General features: G+C 39.1%; 1 protein-coding gene across 2 annotated transcripts in view; it reads right to left on the reverse strand.

Moving 5' to 3' along the window:
* Positions 1 to 9884, reverse strand: part of hmcn1 (hemicentin 1) — a 115185-nt gene extending 105301 nt beyond the window's left edge. For both annotated transcript variants that reach the window (XM_084091801.1, XM_084091800.1), the window contains exon 1: positions 9304 to 9884. In XM_084091801.1, the coding sequence (XP_083947927.1) occupies positions 9304 to 9553 (250 nt within the window). In that variant the 5' untranslated portion in view covers positions 9554 to 9884. The remainder of the gene's footprint in view (positions 1 to 9303) is intronic.
* Between the last annotated feature and the right edge of the window lie 5349 nt (positions 9885 to 15233).

A 15233-nucleotide genomic window follows, 5' to 3' on the forward strand; every position in this document is an offset into this window, starting at 1 on the left:
AAATTTTAGCGATTGATTTTACTTTCCTGGAGCGTTCAAGGGATGGTAAGGAGCAAGTATTAATAATGACTGATGTTTTCTCCAAGTTTACGCAGGCAGTTCCAACCTATGACCAAAGGGCTTCCACGGTAGCAAATGTCCTGGTGAAGGAATGGTTTTGCCGGTTTGGAGTTCCAGCTCACATTCACTCAGACCAGGGTCGGAGTTTTGAAGGGGCATTGATGCAACAACTTTGTGACCTGTATGGGATACAGAAGACCCGCACAACGCCCTATCATCCTCAAGGCAACGGCCAATGTGAAAGGTTTAACCGAACACTGCACAGCCTCCTTTGTACGCTTCCCAGGTCTGCTAAAGTTGACTGGCCTAAATATTTGCCCCAATTGTTGCTCTCCTATAATACCACCACACATCAGTCAACAGGCGAGTGCCCACATTTTGTAATGTTTGGCCAAGAACCTAATTTGTCAGTTGATTTTCTCCTTGGAAGAGTTCCACAGCTGAAAGCAGGGACGGTAATGGACTGGATGGAGGAACATCGGGAGCGGTTGCAAGTGGTTTTTGATGGTGCGCAGGAGAGAATTCAAGCGGCAGCACGGTTGAGGAAGGAGAGGCATGATCGGAAGGGTTACAGCTGCCACTTGAAAGAAGGACAGTTAGTCTATCGAAGAGACTTCAGTAATCGGGGCAGAAATAAAATACAAGATGTCTGGAGTCCGACAAAGTACACAGTAATTCGAGCACCCACGGAAGGAGGAGTTGTTTATTCTATAGCCCCTCCAGATAAATGTACACTGGTAAAAAGGGTACATCGTACTATGTTGAAACCTGTGCCTGACGTTTTGCCTTTGTATCCTTCTCCATGTATGGGCTCTGAGTCTTTGCGATCTGAGAATATTGGAAGTGAAGAAGAAATGGAGGATGGACAATGGATTTGTGTCCCACTGCCAGAAGGGACTCCACCTGCTATCAGGCCAGTTCCAGCTGTGTCTACCCTTGGCCATGTAGAGTCGGTGGTTGGTCCATTACAATCTGATGACGGGCAAGGGGCATCGGGCAGTGGAGTAAATTCCGTGCCAGTTCCAGCTGTGTCACCCCCTGGCCGCGCAGAGTCGGTGGTGGGGCTATTACATTCTGATGGCTGGCAAGAGGCACATCGGGCAGTGGTGTAAATTTCCCACGCAGGTCTGCAAGAGAAACTGCAGGGACACATTCCAATCTTCATCACTTGCCTAGGGCCGTGGGGATTAGTGCAAATGGGGCTGCGACGACTTCTTTACTTGGCCATAGTGAGGGAGTGACAGTTGTTTTTAGACCCTGGATTTAGGTCAGTTAAATTATTTGTTTTTTTTTTGTTGTTTTTTGCTTCTTTTTTTTTGCTTTTTGCTTCTCTTCCCTCCTTTAATTTGCCGACGGGGCGTCGACACAGAAGGTAGGGATGGATTGTGACTGAGTGAATAAGGATGGTGTACGGGGTGGGGCATGTAGTTAGTTTGCTCTATAAATAGCGCAAAGGTTAGTAGACCAGCGTAACTTCCTGACGTTTTCTCTTCCGTCTCCTTCCGGTGTTGTGACCCCGAAGCGCCATAGCGAGGTGTGAGTTTGGCATTTGCGGTAATGTATAGAGATGTTTAGTTTATTTATATTGTTGATTCTGTGTTGAACGCAGGGAGGAAATCCTCGATACACGAGTGTGAGCGCGTGGGTGATTAACGTGGCTAGTGTCGCGTGATGAATGCCGTGTGTAGCCTATAGCAACGAGCTGTATCACCCAGTCTATTCCACTCTTGGATTATGTCAGAGGTATGTGTGTGTGTGTGTGTGTGTGTCAGATTGTTAGGATTGTTTCGTTGATAAATGTTTATGTATAATTATTTGGTTATCTAACAATCGTGTATTTTGAATGTGGCTAGTGTCGCGTGATGAATGCCGTGTGTAGCCTACAGCAATGAGCTGTATCACCCAGTCTATTCCACTCTTGGATTACGGCAGAGGTATGTGTGTGTGTGTGTGTGTCAGATTGTTAGGATCGTTTCTTTGATAAATGTTTATGTATAATTATTTGGTTATCTAACAATCATGTAGTTTAATTTGGTTTGTATTTCAGATTTGAATATGGTTTGTTTATTTACGTTTTGTTTTTATTTGGCAGATCTTTCTTTGTGGAGTTCTATGTGGACCTCTGACGTCTAGGCCCTGCTGTTTTGCTTATGATTTATTTCTGTTATGCAAATCTTAAGTTTATGGTTATACTGATTTTTCTGTTTTGAATTGATTTCTTTTTGATGTTTGTAATTGATTTTACTATGTGAGTTTGGTTTAGACCAACCGCTAAGGTTTATGTGACGTGAAAGGAGGGTTAATTCATATCCCCTGTGTTTTAGGAGCCAGCCTGTGTGGGAGTACTATCCTCTGGGGTCATCTGGGCCTTCTCTCTTCACTGCATGTGGTGTGAGATTTCCTGCACTGTATGGGTATTGATTTGGGCGTGTGGAGTGGTTTGTATTATTCACTACACTTTGCTTTAGAAGTGGTTGGTTAATGATCTTGAGAACCGTGCACGTGTGGTGTGTGCTCTTAGGGCTGCAGGTCTGTGGCCCAGCGACTCTTCCTCTTCTTCCCACAGGCTTGGTTACTCCTGTTTTAAGACTGGTGGGTTGTGATTTTAATAATTGACCTAATGTCTATATTTATTAAATTGTGACCCCTCTTTTATAGTATTCAGCATTAAAGTTGATTGTTGATTCAGAGTTTCATGACTCCTGTGCAATAAAAGATTTGAGCTTGAAAGTCACGTCTTCGTTCTTCCATTCAGTACTGTCTATTTGAACTTGTGTTGCTGTTAAGTTATTTCCGTGGGTATTCAACCCCGGTGGCGTAGTCGGGATCAATTGTGACCTCACGCCACGGTTACATACAGTATAGGACTTGATCATTTCAATGTTTTTTTTAATGTATACTGTACATCCATACTCCAATAGTAATTAGTGGTCAACTGGTATAGGCTAGGTATTTTGATAGCCTATGCTACATTAATTTTACATACAGTACAGAGGGACTATGACATAAGTATGACTTGGCAGCATATAGGGCAGCAGGAAAATCGTACCTGTACCATATTTAGTAATACCGTAATTACAGAGATTCTAATCCCATCCAAATCAGTACATGAAATCACCAACATCCCACAGTATGCTAATAATCGTAAAACAAAAGTAATTTAAAACCCAATCAGAATGGGTTTTTTTGACGCAAAAACAAAGCATTTGCGTCACTTCACAAATTTGAGGTTAAATCACTGGAGTCACATGGATTACCTTGCCTTGACCATGTCTTTCCTATCGTTCTGGACCTTGAATGTGGTAGTTGCGTTGCTCCCAATGGAGGGACAAAGCTCTCGGATTTCATAAAAAATTTCTTCATTTGTGTTCCGAAGATGAAAGAAAGTCTTACGGGTTTGGAACGACATAAGGGTGAGTAATTAATGACAGAATTTTCTTTTTGGGGTAAACTAATCCTTTAAGAGAGCTCTGACGACAGAAGAGAAGCATGCCACATGCTTCATTTCAAACAAAAATGAAATGTCCTAAAAATAAATGTCCTCAACAGAAAACAAAAATGAGCTGGTGGGTCTCAGGTGAATTAAATGGTAGGATGATCATGCTAATGTAATGTTAATATTGCCTTGATTCTTCTCTCCAGATCTCCGGAATTGAACTCTATGTAATGTAGATCTACCAGTTTAGACCTGTAAGACAATTTAGGTTGTACTGTAGGTCTCAGAGATGCATATTGAAACTAAAATTAGGGGTGCACGATTCAGAAAAAGTCTACACAAACAAAGCGCGCGTGTCAGCATTTGAAATTGAAAGCAGCCTTCTGTTAGTCAGGTTCATATTTTAAATATACAAGTCCACTGCATTCCAAACCACATAAATGATGACTTCGTAGAGCATTTGTAAGGAAAATACCGAAAGGCGAGACAGCACGCTTCAAGTGTAACGTAACATCAAACAAAGCGCATCCTGTGCAATGAAGCCTGTGAATGTCCTTGTAATTCGCTTCAACCTTTCCGAACTTATGAAAGATTTTTTTACGGAAAGTTTGATTGGTGTATGTATGTGTGTGAGGAATTGGAAGAAAGCAGATTACGGGTGTTTCTAAAGCAAACTCAGCGTCATCGCATATCTGGTTAAAAACTAAGCTCAGAATCGTTGGAGAGAGAATCGCGATGCATCGATGGATCGATTTTTTCTCCCACCCCTAACTAAAATTGACAAAATAACTTTTAAAGATTTCTCAAACTTTGGTATTTAATAGTAATATAACCTACTTAAACATCTAAACTTTAAATTAAAACAACTGGTAGATTATGATGCCCTAAAAAGCTCACTTAGTAGAACCACAAACAGTAGAACTAAGAAAAAGTTTACAAAAAAAATTGGCATAATTGAGTCAAACATATCTGTCAGATCATATTCTAACATCCCCAATTTCATCCATAAATCAAGTTTGTGTACTGTGTATTTTGACTTTGTAGGGCAGTATGGCTCAATGAGGTATTTAAAGAATAAAAAATGTATGCTTGATATCAAAGTACTTCAATAAAAAAGCATAAGCAACTATTTGGCCTGAAGCAAGTGAAACTTCTCAACATTTGAAAAAGCGGCTATGATTTTCCACCGACTTATAGCAGCTTCTAATGCAATTATGCTCTAATGGTATCCATGTTTGTCTTTCAAACATCTTAAAATCATACTCGGGCCAAATGTTGTCTTTGGCCTTTTCATCTTTCATTCCAAACTCATCTCAAGTTCAACATCCCAGCAGACTTCGACCTTTGCACTGCACCAGTCACAAAAGGTCACAGAATCTCTCCGTGTCCAATCAAAACAAAAGAAAGCGCAATCAACGGTCAAATATGGTCACAATCTAGATGGAATCCCAACAAATGCAGCAAATAGTTCATAATACTTGGTGTTTACTACCGTTCAAAAGTTTGTGGTCAGTAAGATTTTTTTTATATTTTTGAAAGAAGTCTCTTATGTTCACCAAGGCTGCATTTATTTAATCATAAATGCAGTAAAAAAACAGTACTATTGTGAAATATTATTACAATTTAAAATAATAATAGTTTTAAGTGCTTTAGAGTTACTACATTTTAGATGTTTCACAGTCACTTTTGATCAATTTAATGTGTCCTTGCGGAATTAAAAAAACCCTTTTGATATATGTCGAGCCCCCATATAAACATTAGGTTGTTTGAATAGTTTTAAGTGCTTAACAGTAACTACTGGGTACAGTAGCACTTTTTTGAAAATGGCTCCTTGTGTAACACCTGAGGCAATGGAATCAGAGCACGCACTGTTCTCAAATTAGAGAGTGTAATATTATTCTCTCCTCATCATTGAAGAGATGAAACAGAAGAATTACACCATACACCACCGTATTCTGAAAGCCCATTTAACCCACCCCACCCACCGTCACAAATTCCTGCCTAATGGCATCATTACGGGCTGTGTTCATGCCAATCCCCTTGTAATCTTATTCCGAGATGAATGATGCTTCTAAAGACGAGCACCAAAAGGGTCAAAGAGCAGTTTAGTTGAGGAATGAGCTTTGAAAATGTTAAAAGCATTGCACGCATCAATGTTCCTCCTATCCCATTTTGAAATAGTGGTAACTGGTCTAACTAAAGGGAGCAGATGCGACCAATCAGAGTGAAGAGAGCTGCAATGCTCCTTAAAATTATTTAGGTGATTATCAACAAGTTGTAAGCATGTCAGCATAAGCATAGCTTGACATTTGAGCTTGAGGGGCCAAACCAAGCCAGTCAATTTAGTCAGTCACGCTTTTAAATACATTTTATATTTTATATAGTAAATTTATAAATTCACACTCCGTGCAGGCTATCATTTAAGTGGTTTACTGATTACGTAGAGCCGCAGCATGCATGAAGTACATCTATTTTTGCAGGGCTAGCAATAAACACATTGAAAATAATCCTACATGTTTGTCAACCGAATTTCAAAGTAGGAGTGATTTAAAACAGATATCTGTTGGGCATGATTAAAGTTAAATGCACAATAACAGGCACACAAACACTTCATATTTATTAAATCTTAGTGAAAATGGCCAATTAAGCAGTTTATATTCTAAAATCTATGTTTACGTTTTGTTCTTTTTGAATTAAATAACATTTGGATGTAAATGGTGCTCTTCCTGACATTAATGCAAAAGCCGCCAAGTGTCCTGTGGATCACCTTTATGAGATCGTCTGGGTCTGGAGTCATCAAGCACAGCATCAGCATCTGCCTTTATTTTGGTTAGGTCCAGATTTATCTGCAGTTGTTGTACGTTATGAACACAGCAGTATAGGCATAGGCTATTGTCCGCCAAAATGCAGATTTGACAAGCAACAACTTCTTACGTAAATGAGATTGGGGGAGGCTTTAGGGGTCGATTTGATTTATTAATTTAATTACAAACTAACCATTTATAATGTATTAAAATAACTACATTATTTGCATATTACTTTTGAGTTGAAAATATTAATTTAAAAAAAATTGTAAAATCTTTCAGGCCCCCCTGGTCCCCCCACAAGCTACGCTAATGCATGTGAGTGTTCATTCACAAAGCACGCTGTCAAACTATTTGGTCAGTTCAGCTATTTTTAATTGCGATGCGATGTAGAAAGATAGTGAGATAAAACTCATACCAAAACAGCTGATTCTTTTTCTTTTACTACAGAAAAACAAAGGGAACTATTTGCTTTGGAAGCGACAGGTGACAGATATTCATATCCACCCAGCTGCCATCATTAGGATCTTCAGGAACCTGGAAAAATTCAGCCTGGCGTCTGTAGTAATGATCCCATAAGAATGCCAATTCTGCTTATTCTCTGTCTGAAGGTTATATTATTTGTCACGACATTTCCTGACAGTTTTAAGACAATTTCCTGATTGTCTCTGATCTGACTCTCCAGCTCCCTAAAGCTTGTCCAGAAGCTTTGGACATTCAAAGCGTGCACATAATAATATGATTTAAAAAGTACTAATGAAAATGCAAAACCTTGAAAAGAGTGAGAAATTGTGTGAGAAATAGTTTTAGTATTAAGTCACTGACAGTGTTATCTTGGCCCAAAATCACACACATTTAAATACATGCAAGTTAAGGAACTAGATTACAATGATATTTACAGGTCTATATGTGTGTGTACTTGTAAATGCACAGTATGCGTGTGTGGGAAGTACATCACTGGACTCTCAGGAAAGCAGTAGCATAGAGAGCATGTGGCCACACACTGCTCAATGGGCCAACTGCTCTTTAAAAGATCTATGGACATCTGAAACTCATTGAAACCTCTACTGACTATTAACCCTTATTCAGTGCCCAAGGGACTTTCTATTTCCTCTTCCAGGTTACAGTCAAGAGAGTTACTAGAGGATTAAGCTTTTTAGCCTCTATGCATGAGTTTTATCCACACATACTTTAGTATGTTTACTTGGGTTGAATGGTTTATCAAACAAACAAAAACAATGGACCCAAATGTCTGACTAACAGGTAGGACAACTCAACTAGGCTTTTCCCTTACCATTCTAATCCATAGCCAATAATTGGTGGTTGGTTAGATATTAATTTACTACTGAAATTCCTTGAGAATTGTGGCTAAATCTGAAGCCAAATGTGCTAAATGACCTATATTAATTTAAATACATTCAAATATATACACAGAACCAGCAGTCAACAGAGTTTGATCCAAACCTTCCTATCCTGGGAGCAGGGTTGTTTTTTAATTTATGCAATAAAAAACATGGACACTATCCAGAAAGCCACTCGCAGATTGACAATTTCTTGACAAACAAGCTGCTCATGTTATGTGTTGTCTAAATAATGCATATTCCACTCCTTTGGCCGCATCACCCATCTGCAAGGCTTCGTAAAACGATCTACAATAATGCAAACAAACAGATGACAGCCTGATTTCAGTACATGATTGCACACATCTGGAATACTGATTTACTGATTTTGCGAAGGAACAGGCAATCTTATGCTCCCTCTCCCTCTCTAAGAGACTTCTTTTGTGTTGCAAATCTTTCAGTTTAGTTACAGTGGACAGTGCATTCTGAAGCAATAACCAGATACAGAGTGCATCTTGAAAGAAATTCCTGAGCGCCCCAAGGAGTGGATGGAAAATGTATTTGGCATGCTGCATTTGGACACACTAGGTCAGATTCAGGTTGGAACGAAGAAGGGGGAGGCTTTACATCTCTTGAGACAATACTTTCTTTTGAGACTCTCTCTCACTCTTTGAAGGCATTTGGAGAGACTAGATTCATCGTTTTGTATCCTTAGTACCATATTAACCACAAGATGTTACCTACCCTGCAATTTTATCATGCCATTTTCTCTTTTAGACTTTGTTTAGATTAGAGAAGTGGACTTGCCTTTGTACTTGAACTAATTACAAAGCCAAAATACTCTGTTCATATGACAGAGAAAAATAAAGTGTGAGTCATTTCATCCTCATTTTAGACTAATCAAATGTGCATGCAACATACTGAATCTTAACCCATGCTTACATCTATTAAAGTATTTAACTGTCCTGTACAGTCATTAAAGTGTGACTGCACTAGCAGATTTCAGATGCTTCCAAGGTCTTTCCGCCTGGATAGATGGAATGATAATGACAGTGACTTCAGCACACAGAACATCTGGGCACTACAAACAATGCTTTGATACCTCCTGTAGGTGTGAGATACTCCAGCATGAAGCAACTCTCAGCAAACTAACAGATTTGTCATGTTTCTGGCAACAAGTCCCTCTTTTAGATGAGCTACATGTGTAAACATCCTTAAAACAAGATACATTTACTTGACAAGCTAAGTTGTGTAGCACAATACTTTATTTTCAGAGAATATGTAGTTATTTTCTACTTCATCATCAAAATTATTATTTTTCTTGTTTAAAGAATAAACCAAACTAAAATGCATTAGATTTAGCCTATGCTTAAACAAGAAATACAAATTTTAATATACTCTTAAATATACTCTATAACAAGTCTTAATATCTGTGATTTTCAAGTAAATGTATCTTGTTTGATGTGTAGATGTTTTACTGGAAAACACAGTAAGCTATATGATTTTTTTTAAAGTTCTCTATAGGGAGAAAGAAATAGGTTATCCTAAATCAAGCAAAACATTTCCTACCTGCCCTAAGAATAAGTACGAATGAGAATTTTGTCCAAAAGGGCAAAAAGAATAACGGAAAATAATTAAAACGCTCATTTGCGTTTTGATATACCTGGGTCATGAAAAGGCACCAAGGCGAAGTTGTACAGAGGTCTCTGAGGTCTGCTGAGGGATGTTTCCAAAATCTTCGATGCTCCTTCAATAACTTGCACTAAATCATCGTACATGGAGCCTGTGACATCAAACACAAACGCCAAGGTAGACGCTCCCTCGGGGATTTCTTCATTTGTGTCCTGGGCTGCTGATAAAACGTTAAGAACTATTATCAGACCAAGAAAAAACGGCGAAGGTCTCAGGTCCATCTTGAGATTTCCAACTGCTCCTCGGCAAAAAAAAAAAACAACAAAATAAAATAACCTCGACCGAAAAATAAATCAGCGACGAGCTAAAGGAAATTGACAAGACATTGATTCGAAATGTCAACACGGGCACTTGTGGGAAAAAGTAAAGTCTTTGGGGTGACAAAAATGTGAGGAAAAGATTCAGAGTCGGATTTCTCCTGACAGTCGCATGCGCGAGGATGCTTAGTTTGTTTTAGTGCGCGCGCGTCCTTCTCCTCTGAAGTTTCTCAACAAACTGTCGCCTTTACAAACGCTGATCCACTATTAACTTCTTTTCACCAGACGCGTCACGCGAGACAACAAGCACCTCAGGCAAACACTGACTCGCCGTATTAAGAATCTGCACTCTGATTGGTTCACAGCTCTTTTGGGGTCTCGGGGGTCCGTGCGTATTGACAGACATATTTATGGGCGTACATTTCATGGGGTCTCTCAGAAACCAATTTTTAAAAAGCAGATGCTAAAACGAAACAATTAATCACAATACACAATAAACATGAAGAATTAAACTGAAATATACTTGTCCCTCTTACAGATGATTAAATGAATGCACTAAAATAATGTGATTTAAAACACCACAGAAAATCATGATACTGAACAAATAAACACCCAATAGGCTACATTGTAAAAAGTCATAAAACAATAAATACCAGTAAAGAATAATACCTCGTTAAAAAAATTCAGGTTCTCTAGACTCCATTCAGAGAGTTCAATGCAGAGCTCTGTCGTTTTTGTTCTTTTACCACCACCTATTGGCAAGTTACAGATGCTAAGACAACTTCTACAACATCATTAGCCTGCCAGGCGACCAACGTAAAAGGGCAATGTAATTGTGGAAGGTCAGAAAATATAGGCTATTACATGTATTTTTGTTGGCGGTATGTTTCATGTAAAATGTTGGAGTCAGTGAAAAGTTTGGTTGTAAGACTGTAAAAAAAAAAAAAAAAAAAAAGGATCAGGGTCAGCAGATTTTTGTGAGTAGGCCTAATGGAGTGGTAAAAAAATTAAAGACTGTGCAAAAGAAGAGCCAAAGAAATGGCAATGCATGGTAGAAGAATTAATGAACATATCCTGGTTCACAGTTTTGAGTTGGAACCCTGTCAGACCACAACACATAAATACCATTTTGGTTGATGAGATGGTAATTGGTAATATTAAAGTCATTTGGAAAAAAGTGCAAGGGAATAGTTAATTCACAGACCATGACGTAAATGAGTTGTTCTTTTTAAAACATTTCAAAGTACGTTTTGCAGTATCGTCGTAATTATAAAATCCTTACTCTAAAATGGCAATAAGTGTTTCCTACCTCCAAAATCAAAATACTTGATTAAAAAAAAAGCCTTCTCCAATCCTTCTCCCAATATGCATCTTTGTTTGAAGCATCATTTCCACTTTTTTTAACACAGTTTACAAAAAAATATGTATAATATAGTATGGCATTCCAAAGCAAACATAGAATTATAACAACAAATGATAGGCTACTGAACATGCTTCAACTTTATATCTTTTTTTTTAATTTTTTTTATCTCTTTAAAGCCAATGCCAGGATATTCACTTAATTCATTCCATGTTCTTCCTTGAATCACCTGATATTTTACAATTGCTAAAAGGGGAGAAAAAGAGATTATTTTAACCCAATTAGCACCCAATTTCCTTTGGACTTTGGTACATTAATCCAAGTCAAGACTAATCGAAACCTCAATCTCCATGAAAATGGTATAAAGCAGGGCTGTTAAGGGCTTGAGTGATTACAAGGGTGACTTATTCTCCCACACTCCCAATCCACAGAACTGTGGATTTGTCCACTAGAGTGCACCACATCACATGCAAAAAGTAGCATTGCATAAAATCCTATGAACCTTTGTTGAAAATAATGCAATAGCAGAAATTGTATTAAAAAAAAAACATATCACAAAAAACCCCCCACAACGAATAACAATGTTTTTATTTTTTAGTAATATTTCCATTATTTTAATGTTTATTATTCATGTATAAATAAATTAAGCATTTTAACAAAAGCTAAAAACACATAGCACCATTGACCAATTCATGACACAAATTCTAATATAATATCAGTAAACAATTCTAACAGTCACACCCTTGGCACCTTAAAGTCTCACCTTTACACCGATAATCAACTCTCCAAACTTTTTCCATGTTGGCACAGGTGTGTTGAGTCTTCTTTGGCTTGAGCTGATGGTATGGAATCAAGGCAGGATGTTTATGTTGGATATGCCCACCGATCTGCTGGTTGTGGCTTTGAATCAGGGCCCAAAACCAGCAGGCTGCCTGTGTTGGTGGATGCCAAAAGTCAAAGACACACGATGGTAGGAAAATATGACCAAAACAAAAATTGTACCAGCTACACATTACTACCTAGACATCCAAACTTGTACACACACTACTTAAGGGTAATGGGTATTACTGCTGCAATCTACTATTAAGGGTTATGAGTATAATCAAAAGATGAAATTAAATCATGCACCTGAAATTATTGCAGTTAAATGTTCATTCTAATTCTATACCATTCTGTTTAGGTACAAGACAAATACACACATCTGTACACAGTTAATGCAGAATGTGTTCACCTAAACCTAAACGTGATTGACCTTACACCAGCTTTACACCTAACTAGTTGGGAATTTCAGCAGTGAGGTGCCAACCACAATAAATGCTGTTTTTACAAGCAGGAACCAGGGAAATGCAATATTGTGCAAAGCCTAATTGCCAAATGGGGAATGGATGCACAGTTAAGCAAACCAGTTCTCTGCCAAACTCAAGAGAAAGTTTGAGTGTGAGTGTTTGTCTTTGCAATGAACTTTCCAATTTTATGGATCTCCATCTATCTATCCATCCATCCATCCATCCATCCATCCATCCATCCATCCATCCATCCATCCATCCGTCCATCCATCCGTCCATCCATCCATCCCATGTAAGAGAACATCTACGTTTTGTGTGAAACCCAGGACAATGGTCTGAGATCTGGGATTTATTTTGGCAGATCTGAAGCTCTGGCGTGATTTATGTTTTTTTTTATGCTCCACATAGTTACACAAGTTTGCTCTAGTACATTGAAAACTGTCGCCACCCATGTGACGGATATCAACAATGGGCATCAAGCATGTGCTTTTGTCCTGAAAAGATCACACGTGACACCTCGTCCCATCCTTCCCCACATCCCAACACAAACTGAACAGTAAAGAAGCCCCCTCAGCTCTGTAATACAATAGGCCTAATCCCTGGGATTATACTGGAACCTAATCTCCACAGAGAACCTCTTTGTGTCCTACTACTATGAATCAATCCAGTCCACTGCACCTGCACTAAAGCACACCGAAATACCCCAATAAAGACACAAAATATTCACCTGTATGCAAAACTGCATTATACACTAGTAAGCACTTACATAATTTTAAAGCAGATTTTTGAGAATGCTGATAAGATCAACTGAGAACATTTATGAAGTATTCAATATTAATTATGAAATGAAGACACTATGAGGATCGGTTCTGGGAAAAATACACAACAGATCTACACAAATTAAGATAAAGAGGCATGGGATAAGAGACGGGTACAAGTGGCACCCTAATGAAGCCCACAGGAATGTTGAGTAGCTGCCATGTGAATGGCCTCTGCTGTTTTTTCTGGACGTGCCATTCTGTGCGGACTGCACATTTTTCAGTCCAGTAATGACCCACCCTACAATGCTTTGTTTGGCACTGAAAGAGGTACGCAGAGTGCATGGGCCACTGGATAATGAAGCGAGCAACACTGGCTGGATGTAACATACAGCAGGGGGAGCCCTGTGGCGCCCACCTAAACCCATATACCAGAAGAATCTAAAAAAAAAAAAAAATTGTAACCAAAAGACTTTTATTTCAATTATTTATTCTTTTTTTAATGTATTTATTTTCAAACAGATACCAGGAAGAATCAAAGTGGAATTTAAAAGGTTAAAAACGAAAATTGCATAAATGTTTTAATAGCAAGCCATAAACAGCTGGAAAATGCAATCAGTGCTGTGGTTATAGATAATGAACTAGTGATGAATAAAACATTATGGCTGGTATATTATCCTTAAGAGGCACTGTAATGAAATGAGCTCATTAGAGTGAATTAAGTGAGCAGAGAACACAACAGAAGGATTTATGGCAGCAACTGGGCATTTTGTAAATTATAAATGCAGTCTACACAGCTTACATAAGCTTATTTTGCTTAGCAAATGTTGGAGGAAGATCGATCCAATTCCCATGGTCCATAATATACCCAAATAAACAGTATGAAGATCGAAATGGGATATAATCTAGCTAACAGACGCAAACAAATTCCACAGTCTTTATCTAGCAAGGCCACGACATCCTCAAACAGTCACGGTTATCGTATGCCTGCTTCTTTGTGTTTACAATAACTGCGTTTCAAGGGAAATGTGTCATTTCAATTGCACAAAAGCCTAATCGCACTGTCGATAATTATTATTCATAATACTATCTGCTCATCTGTATGCCTCCTTCAACACACATGCAAAACACAACAACCAATCAATCTCCTTATGAATTCCCGCTGTCTACTCTCCCGCTCCGACAGGAGACGGCTGGCACGGAGGTGAACAGAGGGGCAGCCTCTGTCTTCAGGGTAACTAGGAAACAGTGTTACATAACCGGGATGTGATGTGAGGAAGAGCGATATTCTGATTCACAAAGTGAGTGGGGGGAAGGGATGAGCAAAGATTGGCTGAGGCCTTTTTCAGCTGAATGAAATTTATAACTGTTTATATGGTGAATGGGTGAAGTCAGCAGTATGCACACAATTACTTTTGTTAGTGTTGCAAAAAGTAGTAACAAGACTAGCATTTTACAATGAAAATATTTTTTTCGACCTGCATGTGTCACAGTGTCTGGTTTGTGTTCCCTGGTTACCACTAGATGTCCTCCTTCCCCACGGTGTCTGTCACATTCTGAACTACATTCCCCACGATCCTTGTTTCCTCATTGCACTCAGCTGTCCCTTGTCACTAATCATTGCACTCAGCCTATTCCCCATTAGCATTGTCATTTCCCTGTGTATATAAGTCTGTTTTAGTGTTTGTCACGGAGTTGTTATTATATGTCACAACACTTCTGTTCTGCGTTTCTGGTCTGTTCTTGTTTGTTTCTTTTGTATTTGGACTGCTATGATGGATTTTGACCCTTGCATGGACGACTATGAGTTGGATTGCCCTGATATTAAAAATACTGTTCATGGATCTCTCTGTTTCCCAAGTGTGTTCCGTGACAGAACGACTCCGTCAAAGCAGAGATCCAGCGGTATAGATTTTCGTGGCGCTTCTCCAACCACGAGGACAGAGAGGAGGCAGCGGAAATGGAATTCGCCAGTAGAATAGGTCCCTGCTCGAATGAACATCTTTCAATGCCTGGCATTATGGACCCGTCAGACCGAGGAGGCTATGGCGGTCAACAGATCAGAGTTCCATTCGCCGCAGGTCCCGTTCAGCTCAGAGCCTGTACATCGCCACCCGAAACAGAGGAGGAGAAGGAAGACCTCCTCCGTGATTGTTCCGGTGGTCCCAGTTCCGGTGGTTCCGAAACATAGGAGGGGAAGGAAGAATCCCTCCGTGACTGTTCCGGTGAACCTTGTTCCG

The sequence above is a fragment of the Abramis brama genome (genome assembly GCF_963993115.1).
Source record: "Abramis brama genome assembly, chromosome: 18".
NCBI lineage: Eukaryota > Metazoa > Chordata > Actinopteri > Cypriniformes > Leuciscidae > Abramis > Abramis brama.